Source organism: Sciurus carolinensis, chromosome 7 (assembly GCF_902686445.1).
Source record: "Sciurus carolinensis chromosome 7, mSciCar1.2, whole genome shotgun sequence".
NCBI classification, from domain to species: Eukaryota; Metazoa; Chordata; class Mammalia; order Rodentia; family Sciuridae; genus Sciurus; species Sciurus carolinensis.
This window is the reverse complement of record NC_062219.1, coordinates 89790167-89810680: the sequence shown is the minus strand read 5'-3', so window position 1 is coordinate 89810680 and position 20514 is coordinate 89790167. Positions and strand designations below refer to the sequence as shown.

The 20514-nt window shown below is 33.7% G+C and overlaps 1 protein-coding gene and 1 pseudogene across 1 annotated transcript in view; one reads left to right on the top strand and one right to left on the bottom strand.

The window, feature by feature from the left end:
• Fam135a (family with sequence similarity 135 member A) overlaps positions 1-20514 on the top strand; it is a 126848-nt gene that overhangs the window by 82171 nt on the left and 24163 nt on the right. Inside the window, 5 exon segments of the mRNA XM_047557828.1 lie at positions 13744-13817; positions 15233-15387; positions 15596-16741; positions 16744-17578; positions 17610-17975. Of these exon segments, the coding sequence (XP_047413784.1) occupies positions 13744-13817; positions 15233-15387; positions 15596-16741; positions 16744-17578; positions 17610-17975 (2576 nt within the window).
• LOC124988370 (dnaJ homolog subfamily A member 1-like) lies at positions 643-1849 on the bottom strand (annotated as a pseudogene).

The following is a 20514-nucleotide window of genomic DNA, read 5'->3' as shown; positions in this document are numbered from 1 at the left end:
TTTAAAAGATGGCACAATAGAAGGGAATGCAATTCTACAAGTGCAAGCCCTTAAGAAGCAGCATATAATGATAAACACCTTCTTTAGAAAGGTATCATTTCTTTCACTGATACCAGAAGGGAAAGTATACGTTATGCCACCTTCAAATAAGCTGAGGCAATAGAATGCAGAGGCATCACAATGAATCCCACTTAATACAAATAACTAGACAGACCAACACTCCTCTACAAATTAAGTTTTCTTTTTCTGATTGCCAGTTAAATACAGTTTTAATTTTATAGCTTAACAGTGAAGGGTCATACACTGAAACCAACACATATACCTAGTATTTCAGTCTAAGTTTGTCCACATACACAGCTGAAATCAATTACAAGGTATGGCCTAACAGATGCCAGGGGAACTTTTTTAAAAGTAGTTTTTACAGGTATTAAACAACTTCTTGCACACTGAAGTCATCATACATACAGGGCAAAGTCAGAGCTTTTATATTTGCGTTTATTCTTCATTTAACTTTTAAAACACTACTATAATTGAATATTAAAACAAAAACAATAGCAAGTAGTGAGCATATTATGATTATAGTCCTTCACTCATTCACTACTGCATATAAAATGCCTGCAGTGAGTTTATTCACTGGCCCCATTAAGAGGTTTGACACTGAACACCACCTCTGGGATGATGTTCATGATCCTCATATGCTTCTCCATTATAATGGCGCCGTCTTTCCTGATTTGGATCAAAGTCCACCAGTTCTACCTGATCCATTTCATCAGTCTCTTCTACTTCCTTCCTCTCAGGTAGGAGTTTTTCCAGCAAAGAGGGTTTGTCAGGAGAGAGAAAGCCATTTTCAGGAAAGTTTACCTACAAAAAGAAATCTCTACTTAAACTCAATGATTAGGTGACCCTTTTCATATGGTCTACGATAAATTGGCATACCTTCGTTTAACACACACTTTATATCTCCATGCTTGACAATCTGACCTGGATGAGAGGTGACGACTATGGTTCGATTATCAAGAGTAGATATTGGTTTCTGGAATCCACATAATGCTTCCACCAGCTGTATGTCCATACACATGAAAAGGTCTTCTCCTCGTCGAGTAAAAACAGCATGGTCCTTCTGATCTAACACAATTATAATATCTCCTGGTTCCAGTCCTGGTTCTTGGTCTCCTTCACCATGGAATGTTATCTTCTGTCCATCTTTCATGCCTTTGTCAATATGAACTTCTAGAATCTTCTTCTAACTATTTTCCTTCCATTGCAGCTTTTACATCTATCTTTAGGACTGATACGTTCCCCATGGCCCTGGCACTGCATGCCACAGACTGAATTTGCTGAACCATTCCAGGTCCTATCTGGTGAATTCTTATTTGCATTCCAGTACCTCGGCAGTTGGGACAGCACTCTACTGCTCCTTTCTTACCACCTCGGCCTTCACATTTGTCACAAATCACATTCTTTTGCAGAGCCAGTTTTCTTGTTGCACCATTATATAAATCTTCTAACGCCACTGAGAGCTGATGCACAACATTTTTACCTCTCCTTTCTCTCTGCATCCTTCCTCCTCCTCCAAAAAACATATCAAAGATGTCCATGGGGGAGCCAAAACCACCACCTGCTCCACCCTCCTTAATTGCCTGTTCTCCTCCTTTGTCATATAATTCCCTTTTCTTGGCATCAGAGAGAACTTCATAAGCTTGAGAAATCTGTTTAAACTTTTCTCCTTCATTTGGATTCTTATCAGGATGGTACTTCAAGGCCAGTTTCCTGTAAGCCTTTTTCAATTCTTCCTGGGTGGCATTGGGTTTGACCCCCAAACATCATAATAAGTGGTTTCTTTCACCATTTTCTACAGCCGGTGAGCGGGCTGAGGCCGAGTGGGGGAGTGGGAAGGAGCGCATAACTCTGCAGCTCGGGCAGCCGCCACTCCTCCACCTCTCACCGAGCGTTCTGGAAAGTTCCCCAATCATCTTTTTAATATCTGCAAGAACCTTAGTGTTTTCTGGTGTTTAATTACTGATATTAGTTATTCATACTGTCACTCTTTTCTTGACTGCGCTTCCTGGAAGTTTGCCATTTTATTAGTCTTTTCAAAGAACTAACTTTTAATGTTAATTCTCTCTCTTATACATTTTGTTTTCTGTTTGAAGTTTTGTTTATTGTGATAAACAGGATTATCATGTTGAATTTTGGCAATGGTAGTATATTGTGCTTTCTGACTTGTAGATGCAATTTATCAGGAACTTTGTTCATAAAGTATCCTGATATTCTCAGAATACATTGCTATACCTACAGTAATAGTCCAGAGGTCCTTCAGTGTTTGTACAAGAACAGACTTAGCCATAATGAAGTATATAGGTTGTCCGATAATGTGTTCAGAAACAGCACAATTGAGCTGAGTCACAGAAATGAACCTCTGATAATGAAATCTTTCTTTTGTGTGAAAGCAAATAGTGGAACAAATTGGACTAGTAAATTAGTTTAATTATTGCTTCAACATATTATGTATCGAAATTCAGAAAGTGTAGATTTTCATATTCTTGACAAATTAAATCACACTAGAGCATAGAGACTGTTTGTACATGAATGGTCCCCAGTGGCCATATTAATAAAAATATTAAATGTCTCCATGATCAAGCAACAGATGTCACTATTCAAAACTGAGAAGTAGAATGATCAAGTGATACAACTTATAAAAAGCAAAATAGTAAAAATAACTTATACTGAATTTGTATGCGTCAAGAACTGTAGAATCTGAGGTTTCACCCTATTTATAGCATACTCAAGCCTACCAGAGACTGATTCAGATGTCTCTGGGTCAGAGATAAAGGATCTCATAGTAATAGCAGTACCCAGATTATTGTCATTTGTGTTGGTTCCTCAAGCCTCAGTTTCTACAGTCAAATATAAAGAAGGCCAAGTTAAAAACAAGTATTTTATTTTATATATGTGTGTATGTTGTATTGTGGTACAGGGCATTAAACCCAGGGGCATGCTACCACTGAGCCATGTCCCTAGTCCTTTTTTTCTTTTTCTTTTTTTTTTTTTTTGACTTTGAGATCAGGTCTTACTAAGTTGCCGAGGCTGGCTTCAAACTTGGAAACCTCCTGCCTCAGCCTCCCAAGTAGCCAGAATGACAGACATATGGCACCATGCCCAGCTTTCCTAAATATTTTATAATAAACAGTAAATATCTTTACTCTTTGAACCAAAGGCAGTGTGTATCTACCAAGGTTGTAAGCTAATCTGCCCTTTGCTTCCAAGAGAGACACATTTCTGTCTTCCCAGTCTTTTCTCAGTACAATATTCTTGAAAAGACGGTCTTTTAACAAAGAGTCAGTGGTTCTGCTCCTGAGACTTGAAGAAATGCAGCAGACCCATGAAAAGTTGTCAATTTTGTTATATTATAATGTTTTCACTTACAGCATCAGAAGTGCTGTATTTAATGTTGATGATAACTTGTGCCTGGAATAATGTAATAAATTCAATATTAAGGAGATCCACATATTCACTTTGTAGGACTTGGAGAGCCATATCTTGTGTTTTTTGCTACCATTACAGATTTGTATTTTGCCTTATACAGGCTCTTGTCAGGGCTGGTGGAGTTAGATTTAATAATGGTTAATTTGGCATTCTTCTTTTTAGAAATGTTTTATCCACCAACTTGTGTAATTCTTTATTTCTGTCCTGACAGATATTCATAAATAATGTTGCTCAGGTCAAATACGTAGGGTTGCCAGAATGCCCAGTTAAATTGAATTTTAGAGAAGTAGCAAATAATGTTTCACTGTAAGAATGTCCAGTGCAACCCTATCAAATAGCATATTAAAACATCAAAGAATTTTACCTTTGTTTTATATAGTTTCACATAGATGAATTATGCCTGATATAGAAAACATAATTCCTTGGTCATAAAGAAACTAATTTAGAGCTTATGATTCTTGTGTAGAAACAGCCTGTGATAAACATATGGTCTTACTCATATGTGGCTTTGTGGTTCTAACCCAAAGCAATGGAATCTAAGCTGATATGGTGATTCAGCTATTCAGTTGCTTAATATTCTATGATGTTGTTCATTTAAACAATTCAGATTAATATACTTTTCTTTGGACTATAAAATGAAAATTTTTATAAGCCTTCCTAAAATAATATATTTCAAACTGTACAGTCATCAAAATGAGAGAAATTTGAAAAATCATTGTATGCAAATTTCTGCCCCCAGTTTTACCATCTGTTGTATGCATAGTTGTACCCTTCTTTACTTTCCTAAATTTATCATCTTTTTTTCTGTGACTATAACTTTTTTCTATTTTTTTTTTTTTTTTGCTTTAGTTCATAACAACAGTTTTGTTACTCTTTTTTGAAATTGTGATTCTTACGGGACCACTGACCATAAGCCCAAGAATTTGTCTACAAACAGGAGGGAAAGCTGTTTTCTTTTGTAGTTGGATAGATACATTGTTATTTTTTTTCCCTTCATATTTAATAAAAACTTATTTGTGGACATTGAAATGGGAATTTCATTTAATTTCCAAATATCACCAAATAGTATTTCATTTTTTAAAAATACTTTTTAATATGTAAAAAGCATCTTGGGGTGTTTTTACCCTCTTAGAATGCTTTCGAAAGGATCATGATACTTTATTTCTATATTTTATTTAACAGATATATATATATATATATACATATACATATAGCAGTTATCTGCCAGATACTACATAATTAATTTATAAATGTTAACTAATTTAAATCATCAAACCAATCTCATGAAGTAAAATTTTATCATTCCCATTTTACAAAATAAATACTTATATTAGAAAGGTAAAATAAGGGTTGGGGTAGTGGCTCAGTGGTAATGCGCCCACCTAGCACACATAAGGCACTGGGTTCCATCCTCAGCACCACATAAAAGATAGATAAAGGCATTGTGTCTATCTACCACTAAAAATATTAAAAAAAAAAAAAATGAAAAGTAAAATATTTGGCCAAAGTCACTGAAGTGGTAGGGATGGGATGGGAACTTAGCAAGTAGATACACATCTGATACTTTGCATTTCATCTGTTTTTTATATATTTGCAAAATATCAAAATGGATGGAATTGGAGGACATTGTGTTAAGGAAAAGAAGCTGGACACATAAAGTTAGGTACCACATTTTCTTTCTCATATGTGGAAGTTAAAACAAAAAGAAAAAAGTCAACCTGAATGCAGAATACTGATTACTTAGAGGTTCAGAGAGATGAGAATGAATAAAAGGAGGCTAACTGGGATCATTGCACACTGTATGCATGTATTAAAATATCACATTGAACCCCACTAGTATGTAGAGTTAATGTATGTTAATCAAAAATAAGTGCAAGGGGCAATTCAGAGGCATAAAATAAAAATAAATAGAGGGAAAGGGAGCACAGCTCAGTTGTAGAGCCTTACCTAGCATATTCAAGTCCCTAGGTACAATCACCAGCACAGCAAAAATTTTTTTAAAAAAAGGCTGGAACCAGGAAAAAAATTAATACTTCAAACAAAAAAGTAGTCTAGCCTTACAACATTGAAATATCATTTGTTATAATACTAGTTTGCTATGCTAGTCATGTTTTACAATAAAAAGAAATATAGTCTTAGGGCTGGGGCTCTAGCTCAGTGGCATAGTGCTTGCCTAGCATGTGTGAGGCACTAGGTTCAACCCTTAGCACCATATAAAAATGAACAATAAAATAAAGACAATGCTGTCCATCTACAACTACAAAAAGTTTTTTAAAAAAGAAAAGAAATACAGTCTCAAACATAATTTTAGTGATTACCTTGGTGATATAAAATATGGTTTGGGATTTTTTTTTTCAGTTGAATTTTAAGAGAATATTTGATTTAACTTTATTCACTGGAATTACTAATAAAAAATGCTTTAACACACTAAACATGCCACTGATGGATCAATAGCTAGAAAATCAAAATTACCATAGTGGTAGAGGCAAAAGGATAAGTCATATGTAAGACAATGTCTATAGGTAACCATTTCCTAAGCTTGAATTTTTTGGTGGATTGGGAGGGGTGTTGATAAATTTACATGACATATTACATCAATCTTTTTAGCATATACAGTTCAGTGGCATTTAGTATTTCACAGTCATCAAACCATCACCTTTATCTTGTTCCAATACATTTCATCACCCCAGAAGGAAACCCTATGCCTAATTAAGCAGTCCATCCTCATTTTCTCCTCTTTCCATTCTTTTGTAACCAATAGTCTCATTTACTTATTCTGGATATTTCATATAAATTTACTCATATAATGTGACATTTGTGTCTGATTTCTTTCACTTAACATAATGTTTCAGAATTTGTCCATGTTATTGCATTTATCATTACTCCATTTCTTAGTATAGTGAAATTCCATTGTATGAATATTACGACTTTCTTTTACCTCTTTGCTCATTTATAGACATTTGAGTTGTTTCTACCTTTTGAATAATAGTAATAGTGGTGCTGTGAAAATTTGTCAAGAAACATTTATTTGCATACCTGTTTACAGTTCTTTGGGCTAGATACCTAGGAGTGGAATTACTAGGTCATATGGTAATTTTGAGTAATCTCCAAACTGTTTTCCATAGAGTTATACTATTTTTTCATTCCCACCAGCAATGTAGAAGGATTCTGATTTTTCTGCATCATTGGTAGCACTTCTTATTTTCTGCATTTTGTTTTTGTTTTGTTTTATATTGCCAAACTAGTGAGTGTGTCATGGTATTACAATGTGGTTTTGGTTTGCGTTTCACGGATAATTAATAAATGGCCTTGAACACCTTTTCATGTTTTTATTGGCTATTTTGCGTATCTTTTTGGAGAAATGTATATTGAAGTCCTTTGCCTTTTTTTTTTTTTTTTTTGTGGGGTTGGGTACCAGGGATTGAACCTAGGCACGCTCAACCACTGAGCTATACCCCTAGCCCTTTTTTTGGTTTTTTGGGTTTTTTTGCTTTTTGTTTTTTTTGTTTGTTTGTTTTTTGGTTTGTTTTTGTATTTTATTTAGAGACAGGGTCTCCCTAAGTTGCTGAGGCTGTCTGTGAATTCAGGATCCTCCTGCCACAGCCTTCTGAGCCACTGGCATTACAGGTATGCCTCACCACAACCTGGCCTTCGCCCATATTTTAATTGTTCATGTCTTAGTTGTTGAATTTCAGGAGTTCTTTATAAATATTCTAAAAACTAGACCCTTACCAGATACATGATGTGAAAATGTTTTCTTCTGGACGTTTTCTTTTTACTCTCTTGATAGTGTCCTTTGATAAGCAGGACATCAGGAGAATAACTTTTAATTTCATTATTTTTTACCTAATAAAAGGTATCCTATAAAGTAAGACAAATATATTCAACATTATTTTCATGGTTAAATTTTTAAAGCTATAACTTAACATTTTATTTAATTAAGGAGAGTATTTTGCTTATAACTGCTACAAACATAGTTTTCTTTGAATTGTTAATTGCAAGGGGAAGAAAAAAGACTTTTATAAATCTAAATCTAATTAATATGTATATATCTTATCACAGTAGACTACCATGCCTGATATCAGTGTATATTTAATTTTTTTAAATATTTTTTTAGTTGTCAATGGACCTTTATTTATTTTATTTATTTGTGTATGTTGCTGAGAATCAAACCCAGTGCTTTACACATGCTATGCAAGCACTCTGCCACTGAGCCACAACCGAGCCCTTATATTTAATATTTTTAAAAATGAATAGTTCTCAGAGAGACTTAACTCAGAAACTTTGTAAATTTGAAATATCTAAATTTTATTATAAAATCTATAATGCATGCACGCACACACAGGCATAGTGTGGTGCTAGGGATCAAAACCAGGGCCTTGCACGTGCCAAGCAAGTGCTTTTCTACCAACTTATATTCTCAGCCCTTTTATAAACTCGGATCTTGAATTATCATTGGCAACATATTTTGATTACCAGCCAATATATGGGACATTTCCATCACTTTAGAAGATGACTTTGTACCATTTTTCAGTTAATTTCCATACCCCATAAACAACCACCGTCCTGATTTCTATCACCATAGTTTAGTTTTGTCATTTTTCAGAATTCTTACGACAGAATTTGTATTTTCCCCTTCACATAATTTGTTTAGATTAGTTCATGTTGCATCACTTTTCGTTGTAGAGTAGTATTCCATTGTGTATGCCAGACTTTATCTCATCTCCTATTATTTGTTTTATTTTTTTGTTGTCATTCTGAGTGAAGATGCTATAAACAATCCAAATAAATCTTTTTATAAACATAGGTTTTAATTTATATTGCATAAGTATTAGCAGTAGAATTGCTTTGTCATTGGGTACATTTATTAAAACCTCTGCTCATTTTTTCCATAATGCTCATAACAATTTTAAGTTATCACCATTAGTGTGTATGAGATTTTATTTTAGTTTTTCTTTCATGTTTAGTGCTTTTATATCCTTTCGTTTATAAGGATTTAGCTATCCCAAATCATGAAAATAGGCCTCCTGTGTTGCTTCTAGAAACATCAGAATTACAGCTTTTACATTTAACATCTTAAATAAATTTTTGAATGTGGTATAAGCTGTAGTGATCAAGGTACATTTCTCCCTATTTAATTATACCAGCACTATTTATTTATTTATTGAAAAGACTTATCTATTGAATCGTCTTAATATCTTGGTTGAAAATCAGTTAACTAATAAGTGAGGACTATTTCTTGCCTTTCTTTCCTGTTTTCTGTTCCACTGGTCTATTAAATATCTTTATGTGAGTATCACACTAACTTGAAGAAAAAGTTTTATGTACAAAGTCTCTAAAGAAAGGAACTGAAAAACAATTGGAATTCAAAAAAATACCTGTGGAGTCCAGGAACCATTGGCATACAAAACAAGCAACTCATGAGCAACACAATCTGCATTCTTTTTTTTTTTTTTTTAAGGTATAGATATACACAATACCTCTATTTTATTTATTTATTTTTATGTGGTACTGAGGATCTAACCCAATGCCTCACACATGATAGGCAAGCACTCTACCACTGAGCCACAACCCTAACCCCACAATCTGCATTTTTGCCTACAAAAATATAACATGATAGGGGGTCAACATGCAAGTTCTAGAACTGGCACAGAATTCCATAACCCCACCCTGACTTTACCTCTATTCCAGCCCCTAACTACTATCCCTCGATAAATATTAATACCCCAGACGAAGGGGTTGTTTTCTCATTTTTGAAGATGGCCCACATTCTCCCATGAATGTGTAACTGCTTTCCTAAATAAATCTCTGTGTCTTTGACTAGCATGTGCTGAAATTTTTTTATATCACATAAGACCTTACTTGTCCTGAGTAGTGATGTCCCTCTCCAGGAACTCCTCATACCTCTTTTGTGACAATGCAACTATACAGCTATAAGAATTTCTAAAATTCAAAACACTGATGAAACAAATAGGAGCTCTCATTTATTGCTGGTAGGAATGTAATATGGGTTAACCACTTGGAAGACATTTCGGCAATTTCTTACAAAACTAAATGTGCTCTTACTATACAACACAGCTATCATAACTCTTGGTACTTAGCTGTGTTAAAAACTTACATTCATACATAAACCTGCACATGGATGTTTATAACCATTTTTTCATAATTGTTAAAACTTGGAAGCAATGAAGGTATCCTTTCATAGGTGATTAGTTTAACAAACTGTTGTACATCCATACAGTAGAATGTTATTTAATGATAAGAAGCAATTATTAAGCCAAGAAAAGGCATGGAGATACCTTGAAATCATCACTAAGTGAAAGAAACTAATATGAAAGGTAATATATGCTGTCTAATTCCAACTTTATGACATTCTAGAAAAGGAAAATCTAAGAAGACAGTAAAAAGAACAGTGGTTGCCACAGGCTCACAGAGAGGGACACATAGGTGGAACACGGGATTTTTAGGGCAGTGAATCTATTATATGTAATATTATGATGATTATGATGTAATAATAAAACACCTATATATTTGTTAAAGGACAGAGCATGAATAGTGATAGTGAACTTTAATGTAACTATGAACTTTTGTTAAAACTGTAGCACAGTTATATGAGATTTTAAAATAATAGGAGAAGCTGGAGAGGTAGGAGGGCAGAAGAGACTATAAGAACTGCCTGTTACTTTCTCATCGTTCTTTTGTGTAAACCTAATCTGCTCTTAAAAACTTAAAAAATAGAATTGCCTATTATTCTAACATCTGGATTATCCTGGGCGTCATTTCTACTGACTGCATTATTAATTGTGAGTTACATTTTCCTGCTGCTTTGCATATCCAGTACCTATTTGTCAATGTTAGAAATAGTTGTATGAAAATAGTTTCATGTATTTTATCAGTTATATGTTGTGTTCAGGCAAGTTCTATACCAATTTCTCTGTCATGGTCTAAGTAGAAATTAAAAATAGACATTTTCAAACCTGGCTTATTGTTCTTTTTATTTTGTGTTTTGCAGTTTAGGAAGACTTCTAATTTTACTATAATTATAAACAAAACAAAAATGTATTATAGCTTTTATGTGCAAATATACATATTCAACTTTTTTAATAAGGCTATCCAAAGTAAACTTTATTTTCTGATAATCTGCTTTTTCTTTTTTTTTTTTTTTTCCTGGAAGTGGGAATTAAATCCAGAGGTACCCTACCACTGAGCTACATCTGCAGCCCTTTTTGTTTTTTATTGTGAGACAGGGTCTCCCAAAGTTGCTTAGGGCCTCACTAAGTTGCCCAGGCTGAGCTTGAGCCTGCTATCCCCTGCCTCAGCCTCCTCAGTCACTGGGATTACAGGCATGCACTACTGCACTGGGCTCTGATATACTTTTTGAAGGGTTAAGTTTTTCCTTAAGTTATTTAACTAATATAAATGAATACTTTCTAGTGTGATACATGGTCCCCTATTTTCTTAAGTAGAGTGTACTGAATATGATTTAACCCTTTCATAATGATTTAGCTATCATTTCAAAGTTATATCATGTGCTCAACTTTAATCTATTGATTAAAATATTACTAATATTTAAATATTTAATATTGAACTATCAATAACTAGTGTAGGGATATTGGATTCTACTTTAAAGGTCTGAAGTTATATTAATTTTTAATTTCTTTTACATGATTTTTATACTAGGTTTTAAAGAGGGGCTTTTCTTCTTCAACATCAAGTTCTCATAATTTCTTGTAACTGCATTTGTGTAATTACCTCTACAATTGTTCATTTTCCTTTGTTTAATTTGCTCTTTTAAAATAGCTGTGGATTGAGAATCAGTTAATTTTAACTAGTTAGAATTCTATTTAATAATAAGTATAAATCAGCTTTGTGTAATAAAATCACTATGGTATCCTACTATGAGTGTAACACAAGGACTTAAAGAACGTTTGTTCAGTAAACATTTGTAATATGCCTACTTTTGTCAAGGTAACTTAAATATTATGATCTATCAGATATATACCCTGCACTCAAAATTGGACTCTAACTTGCATGAACACATATAAAGTTGTACTATAATAAATAATATTAGTAATAATTGTACTGCAATAAGTAGTATGTAAGTAATTTGAACAAAGTATTAGGAAGAACATAGATAAAGGAGCATTTACTCTGTAAAGTATTAGTAATAAATTCCATTCTGTATCCTCAGGGTTTTTTTCTTCTAGCTCTTTGCTCAATTTTGAATATTGATGCTGCCAAATAAGTGAATTCTTTTTAAAATTAGGGTATATAAGAAAACTCATTTTTATAAACATATACCAAACCAATAATATATATTTTTCATATCCAGAGTTTAACTTTGTAAATTTAACTTTTTTTTAATGTATGTCTTTTGCCTAAAATTAAACTCTATTGCCATCAGGTGGCAATCATACCTTAATTTTTATGGCCACACAGTACAGTTTATAACCTTATTCATTACACATCACCCCAGAGTGGTAGTCATTGTGAGAGAATTGAGAAACTTAAGAGTGCATAGAAGGTAGGAAAGATTTCTGATAACATGAAGTGTAATGTAGAAGGGAAATGATAAGTGGTTTGAAGCACAAGATTTGGAGTTTCTCAAATCTTTATTTGAACCAAAAGTTTATCACTTATATTTTCTTGCCCAAGTGATTAACCTCACTTATTAAATGAAGGCCTCAGTTTCCTCATTTATTAAATGAAGATAATACCTCCTCCATTGAATTTTTTTATGGTTTAAAACAAAGAATGAAAGTAATTAGTATAGTCTTGTGGGTAGGATACTATCAAGAATTAATAGTTATTGTAGGAATTATAGAAAGAAGAGAGAATAGGAAAAGCAGCCCACCAATTTTGCAAGTCCAGCTGCAACTCTAAGAATCCAGATAACTTAATAGATGCATTCTTCACACTTTATAGTCTCCAGGGGAAAACATCTCCAATAGCTAGATACACAGGCAGATGGTTTTGGTTTTTCTTATCTTCCCTTTAGTGGGTGGAAAGAAAGAAGAGGCAATTGGAATGCATTTTAAAGTAAAGACCCAGATGGCATCCTCCTCCTCAGTGCCTGATACCTGCCTCTCTCCACCTCCCTTGTTGACTTGTCCTTCTGAAGAGTCGGGCTCATCTGCTTAGGCAAAGAGGTTTAGTAAGTCTTGTTTGTCCAGATCTTGATGATGAGTAAAATAGATCTCCAATTCATTGTACATTTAAAACCAAAGAATCCTAAATCATCTTTCCCTTTAGAAAAGAATCTTCCATGTAATATAATTTCAAGATGTGACATAATTATCCTCTTCTCTATACCCCAAACAAGATAATTTTTTCATCTCCTGTTGCTTAATATTGTTCCAATTGTAGACAAAGCTTTCCTTTCATTATTAAAAATAAAAGGGTCAAAATATATAAATGTATTGGTAGTATATATTGCTTTGAACATGTGGAAATTTTATTTTCTAACTAAAGCAATATAGTATGTTTTTGAAAAAATAAAAATAAATAAATGTAATGTAAGAAGTATTCAGCTAGAGTCAATGTGTTTACCAAATACTTCTTTAACATGCGAAGGCATGTTTTAGAGGCTACAAGGGTCATCAAAACATTGTTCCTGTTCTAACAAACATTACATTTTAGGAGGTGGTATGATTTCCAAATATAGTTATTCTAAGGCAAAATGTAGTGAATGGAAATTATAATAGATTTTATTTATATGCATTTGCCGGATTATAGAGTGCTATCACATATATTCTTGTTTGTTCTTTATAAAAGCCCCATGTATAAGACAATTATTAAGTATAATTTGAAAATGAGTCATCTGACGCTCGAAGATTAAATGCCCGAAGTCAATATTTCTAAGTCAGTCAGTACAGTTAGCACATATTTGAAAGCCTGGCATCTAGCATGGAGAAAGCCACCTGATAGCTAGCTGATTTTTCATTGTTTTTCCCATTTACTGGGCACTCTTCTCAATACTAGAGGTATAGTGGTAAATCAGATAAATAGAATCCCTGCCTTTAAGGAAGAGAAATGAGATCTAAAATGTAAACCTAAATTCCTCGCTGTAGATTCTGCTATATCATTTCATATAGCACAAAAATACAGTGCTTTGGCAACACTGAAGAGGGAGAGAATTCTCACAGGAGTGGTTATGCAAGGCCTAATGGAGGCAATTTCTCTCGCTGCCTTTCTATGCCAGATTGACTTTTTAAATGTGCCATGTTATTAATACTCTTTTTTGGAATTCTTTTCTAGGTTCGCAGATTTTCGGAGGCATTCTTTTGTTTCGAACATCCAAGAGACGCTGCCATTGCATACCAGGAACTTCAGTGAGTAACATAAATCCAAACTTAAAATGACTTTGTTTCCTTTTACATAGATATCTATTTCAGATTTTATAGAGAAACCTAGAGGAATTTGAAGTTCAGAAACCTACTCTTTATTGAATTTTGTGAATTACTTCATAAAGGCCTCTTACCTTACAGGAAGAAGCATAATGCACTTGCCTTGCCTCTTCTCCCCTTATATCAGATTTACTATAATTTGTAAATATAGCCATGTAGCTCTGGCTCCAGCCTTTCATTTGGCCATCTTACTCTATCTTTATTTTCACAGGTCTAAATCTCTTAAATTTATCATTTTCTGTTGTGGCTTTTCACAGGTAGACATAAAAGAATGAATAATGTATGATTTTATAATAATGAACTTCTGGAACAGCCAAAACTAAGATGAAAATAGAGCAGTGGTCATCTTGGAGTTTATCTGGACTAGAAAATTGGGAAGACATGAGGAAACTCTGAACAGATTAAAATGTTCTATGTCATATATTCACTTGTCAAAATCATACAGCTTAGATTTGTATATTTCAGTCCATGTATATAGTATACCTCATAAAAACTAAACAGTTTTGGAGTGTAGGACTAAGTATTGAATTTCGAGGTATAGATAGAACAAGGACAAATCTTAATTGTTGAGACTGGGTAATGGGTACATGAAGTTTTTCATACTGTTCTGTTTTAAATTTGTTCTGGATTTGTTTTAAATTTTACATAACAAAGGATTTTTGAACTGTTTTGTATTAGAAAGTTACGTACTGCCAGGCAAGGTTTCCCATGCCTATAATTCCAGCAACTCTGGAGGCTGAGACAGAAGGATCACAAGTTTGAGGCCAACCTTAGCAACCTAGCAAGGCCCTAAGCAACCGAGTGAGACCCTGTCTCAAAATAAAAAGGGCTGGGTATGTTGCTCAGTGGTAAAGCACCCCTGGGTTCAATCCCTAGTGCCAAAAGGGGTGGGGGGGAGAAAGTTAAATACATAGTTTTAAATAGCTATTAATTTTATTTATCAATTTGTATTAAGTAAAGCAGCTACAATGGAGTGTACTTTTTTCCTCATTGTTATCAAATAATTGATAAACATTTGGTCTTTTGTATTTTTCTTACATGATATTCACAGCATATTTGGAAGCTTATTCTGTAAGCATAGATACTCATTGTGAAATAACTTAAAGTATACAATATAATAGAAATTAGTCAATAAACTATAATTTTATGTCAATAATATTGTCCACAAGCCATAATCTTTATTTTACCAGTTTTTATCTCTGTCCAAGAAGCTCTTTCATAAGAAGAGTATTTCTTAAAGAAAGGGGATAGGAATGGTAGGGGAAGAAAGTATGGTAGACTGTAAAGTGGAAGTGGGTATAATTTTTTTATTACATTCTGACTTAAGAAATATTTTTCAGTGCTCAGAGTCACCTACAGATGTGCACCGCTATCAAAAATACTTCCTTCTGCAGTTCTCTTCCACCCCTACCTATTGAATGTAGTGAATTAGATGGAGATCTCAATTCATTACCTATAATCTTTGAAGATAGGTATTTAGATTCAGTTATTGAAGGTAAGTATCATCTAAAATATATAAGCTATGTGTATAATTTTCAGTGTATTTTTCCTAATATAAATAAAACCATTCCCTAATGTGAAGCAGCTTTTCCCTTTCAATTTTGTTTGAGGACATTAGAAAGTTATAGTTAGAAAAAATAGTCTTAATCATATGAGTTCTCACACTTGTTTTAAATCTAAATCTTTTTTTCTTTGGATAAAAGACTTAGATGCACCCTGGATGGGAATTCAGAATCTTCAGAGATCAGAGTCCAATAGGATGGATAAATATGAGACTGAAGAAAGCTCTGTAGCAGGACTTTCTAGCCCAGAGTTGAAGGTCAGACCTGCTGTTTCCTCCAATATTTGGTTTACAGAAGGTGAAAAGCTGCTAACAAAATCTCTAAAAGGAAAAAATGAAGAATCACATAAATCCAAGGTTAAGGTTACTAAGCTCATGAAAACAATGAAACCAGAAAACACAAAAAAATTAATAAAACAGAACTCTAAGGATTCTGTGGTTTTGGTAGGCTACAGATGTTTGAAAAGTACAGCACCAAATGATCACACTAAATGCTTTGAAGGCAATCCTTCACATAGTCAGAAGGAAGGTCTGGATCCCACAATATGTGGATGTAATTTTGACCCAAAGACTTACATCAGACAGAAGGAAGCTAGCTATTTGCCAACTAATACAGAGAGAACTGAACAAAAGTCTCCAAATATTGAAAATATTCAACCAGACCAGTTTGATCCTTTGAACACTGGCAGCCTAAATCTTTGTGCAAATTTGTCCATTTCAGGTAAACTTGATATCTCCCAGGATGGTAGTGAAATTACACACATGGAACACAATCTGACATCCAGAAGTTCATCTGACGATTGCCATGATCATCAAACAACCCCATCTTCAGGAGTTAGAACAATTGAAGTAAAATCCTGTAATAAAGATCCTTTCAGTGGAGAGAAAATAACTGTTAAAATAGGACCTTGGACTGAGCTTCAACATGATGAAATACTTGTGGATAATTTACTACCCAGCTTTGAGTCCTTAGAATCTAATGGTAAATCTAAATCTCTAGAAATAACACTTGAAAAGGAAGCTTTACCAGAAGCAAAGTGTTCTATTGGAGAATCATTAGCTAAATTAAGAAATAACCTGCCTGCTCCTTCTACAAAAGAATATCATGTTGTAGTAAGTGGAGATACAATTAAGTTACCAGATACTAATGCCACATATGCCTCATCTAGATTTTCAGATTCAGGTGTTGAAAGTGAACCAAGTTCTTTTGCAACACATCCAAATCCTGATATAGTCTTTGAAACTGTGCAAGGGCAAGGTCCTTTCAATAATGAAAGATTATTTCCTCAGCTTTGATGAAAACTGATAGTAATGTAAAATTTTCATTAGGAAGTCATTGCACTGAGAGTACAAGTGCTTTAAGTGAAATACAATCATCTTTGACATCTATAAACTCTCTACCTTCTGATGATGAACTGTTGTCACCTGATGAAAATTCTAAGAAATCTGTTGTGCCTGAATGCCATCTAAGTGATAGCAAAACTGTATTAAATCTAGGAACAATTGATTTGCCAAAATGTGATGATACTAAAAAGTCAAGTATTATTTTGCAACAGCAGAGTGTTATATTTTCAGGGCATTTGGATAGTGAAACTATAGCAATACATTCCTTAAATTCAAGCACTAAAGACACTTTGCAACTTGTTTTTTCAGATAAAGATACTTCCAGTGATGCGAAAAGTAGTTGCAGCTCCAAACCTAACTTGAACACTATGGGTAAAGACTCCCAGAGTCCTGATAAATCTAATAGCTCAGAAGGAACAGCAGTTATGTTAAATTCAAAACTGATTTGTTTAGGTACTTCTTGTGTTGTTTCAGGTTCCATTTCTACTAATGCAGAAGTTAGTGAAGATAGAACTGTGGAAAGAAAAAATAGTGATACATTAAATATCAAACAAATATATTCAGAAACTCCTGCAGTTGAAGGTGAAACTGATCTGGGTACAAGTGACCCTTTTTCAGCTGGTACTGATATGGTAAAGCAGGGGCTTGTGGAAAATTATTTTGGTTCTCAGAGCAATACGGATGTTTCTGACACATGTGCTATTAGCTACAGCAATTCACTTAGCCCTCAGAAGGAAACTTGTGAAAAAGGAATTAGTGATCTTCAACAGGAACAGGGTAACAAGGAGGAGGAGGAAGAGGAGGAGGAGGAGGAGGAGGGAAGAAGAGGAACAGGATCAACAAATGGTTCAAAATGGTTATTATGAAGAAAAAGATTATACAGCTTTGGATGAAACAATAAATGTTCACTGTACAAGCAGAGATGCACTAGCAGAAGAAAGACTTATAAAATCTGAAAAAGTAAACAATGAATATCTGAGGGATGGTATAAATATGCCTACTGTTTGTACTTCGGGTTGTTTGTCCTTCCCATCTGCACCACGAGAGTCTCCTTGTAGTGTTAAATTTTCTTCTAAAAGTAAATTTGATGCCATTACAAAGCAGCCAAGCAGCATTTCTTACAACTTTACTTCTTCAATTTCCTGGTATGAAAATTCACCAAAACCTCAAATACAAGCGTAAGTAATGGAGCTTAACAGTATATGCTACTAAATATACGTAGATCATAAATGAATATATATAAGCAAAATCAAAAATATATATAGAAGGTAAAATTTATATACATGGTAAATATTAGATTATCAGTTTTCTAATACCTTTCCCAAGTTTTCTGTATTAAATTTTACAGACAGTATATATCCACTTAGAACATTTTCTTAAGTGATACTTATAAAATATACATATTATATCTATATAGATAGATATAAATATAAATCATAAATAGTGCTAAAGGGCTGATGTCCATTTTTGTTCTCCAGTTTCTATAGTACAAAAAGTGTTTCTCTGATTACCTGTCTAAAATATAGAAATGAACCCATTATGCCCTTTGACAGAAAGACAGGTAGTTTACAAGTGATTGTCCTGTTTCTTGGCTAGATGTTCCTGATAAAATTTTCCATTCATAATTTTGTGTTAGAAGTATGGAATAATTGAGGTTAAAACCCTTTTATCACCATTACCCCATTAACTCGCAGACAAAAATTTAGGTGTAATGAGCATATCTAGGAAATAAGGACAATATTAGATAAATGAATATAAGGTTGATAAAATTTAAAATTCATAGATTATTCTGATCTATGTGTAAATTTAAGATATTTAGTACCTAAAGCTAGTGAAACCCACTGAGGTGAATATGTTCAATTAAAAATTTATAGCATATAAACTGAGACCAAAGATTATAATACCACCTGCTGGGTACTTCTCACTGTCAGAGTCATGAGGAAGAGATGGTATTTATGTCTTCACCCAATGTATCCTACTCAGTTTAGTGTTCATTAGCCTTTTTTTTTCCTTAAGAGAACATAATTTTCTCTTTTTTAATTTGTTCTTTTTAGTTATACATGACAGTATAATGTATTTTGATATATCATACATACATAGACTGTAACTTCCCATTCTTGTTGTACATGAAGTGGAGTTACAATGGTCGTATATTCATATATGAACATAGGAAAGTTATGTCTGATTCATTCTACTGTCTTTCTCCTTCCCAACCTCCCCTTTCTTCCCCCTCATTAGATTTTTTAAATTTTTTTTTTATTTTTTGAACCCTACCTATTTATTTATTTATAAGTGTACCTTTTTCCCCACAGCCTCACCAGCACCTGTTGTTGCTTGTCTTTATATTTATATTGTTTGTTCTATTTAGTTATACATGACAGCAGAATGCATTTTGATTCATTGTTCACAAATGGAGTATAACTTTTCATTTCTCTGGTTGTACACAATATAGAGTCACACCATTCGTGTAATCATACATGTACACAGGGTAATGATGTTTGTCTCATTCCACCATCTTTCCTTCCCCCCATCTCCTCCCCTCCCCTCATTTCCTTCTACATAATCCAGTGTTGTTCCATTCTTCCCTTACCCACTTCTCCCACCACCTCCCATTATGTATCGGCATCCACTTAGAGAAAACATTCAACCTTTGGTTTTTTGGGAATGGCTTGTTTCACTTAGCATGATATTCTCCATCTCTATCCATTTACCTGCAAATGCCATAATTTTATTTTTCTTTTTGGCTGAGGAATATTCCTTTGTGTATATATACCACAGTTTCTACGTTGGTTTCACAATCTAGCTATTATGAATTGAGCTGCTATAAACATTGATGTGGCTGTGTCACTGTAGTTTGCTGATTTTAAGTCCTTGGGGCTTAAACCAAGGAGTAGGATAGCTGGGTCTAATGGTTCCATTCCTAGTTTTCTGAGGAATCTCCATGCTGCTTTCCAGAGTGGCTGCACCAATTTGTAATCTCACCAGCAATGTATAAGTGTACCTTTTTCCCCACAGCCTCACCAACACCTGTTGTTGCTTGCATTCTTGATAATAGCCATCCTAATTGGAGTGAAATGAAATCATAGGATAGTTTTGATTTGCATTTCTCTAACTACTAGAGATATTGAACTTTTTTCGTATTTGTTGATCAATTGTATATCTTCTTCAGTGAAGGTTCTGCTCAGTTTTTTTAGTTGTAGATGGGCACAATACCTTTATTTTATTTATTTATTTTTATGTAGTGCTGAGAATTTAACCCACTACCTCACACATGCTAGGCAGGTTATCAACCACTGAGCTATGACCGTAGCCCTGCTCATTAGCTTCTTTAAGTTATACTTTTTATCAGACCAAATGATATAATGTTAAGTAGTAATAATTTTGTTTGCAATCCCCAAATTGGTTAGATATGTCAGTCATTCCAAATGAGTTATGTCCCTCCAATTGTATTTAGTCACATGTCCCCTTTTAATTCTACTTCTTTTTGGTAATTTTTAGAGAAAAATGCAAATAACCTAACCTACTGAATTCTCTACCATCTATTCTCACTGTTACATTATATAGAGTAGCTTCTTCCCTTCCATTTATTTAAGCTTAAAAAGGAACAAAAAAGATAAGATTTATTTATTTACATGATAAACATTAAATAATCATTTTTCCAGTACTTCTCCCAACTTTATTAATTTTACAGGCAACATAACTGCTTCTACTGTCTTA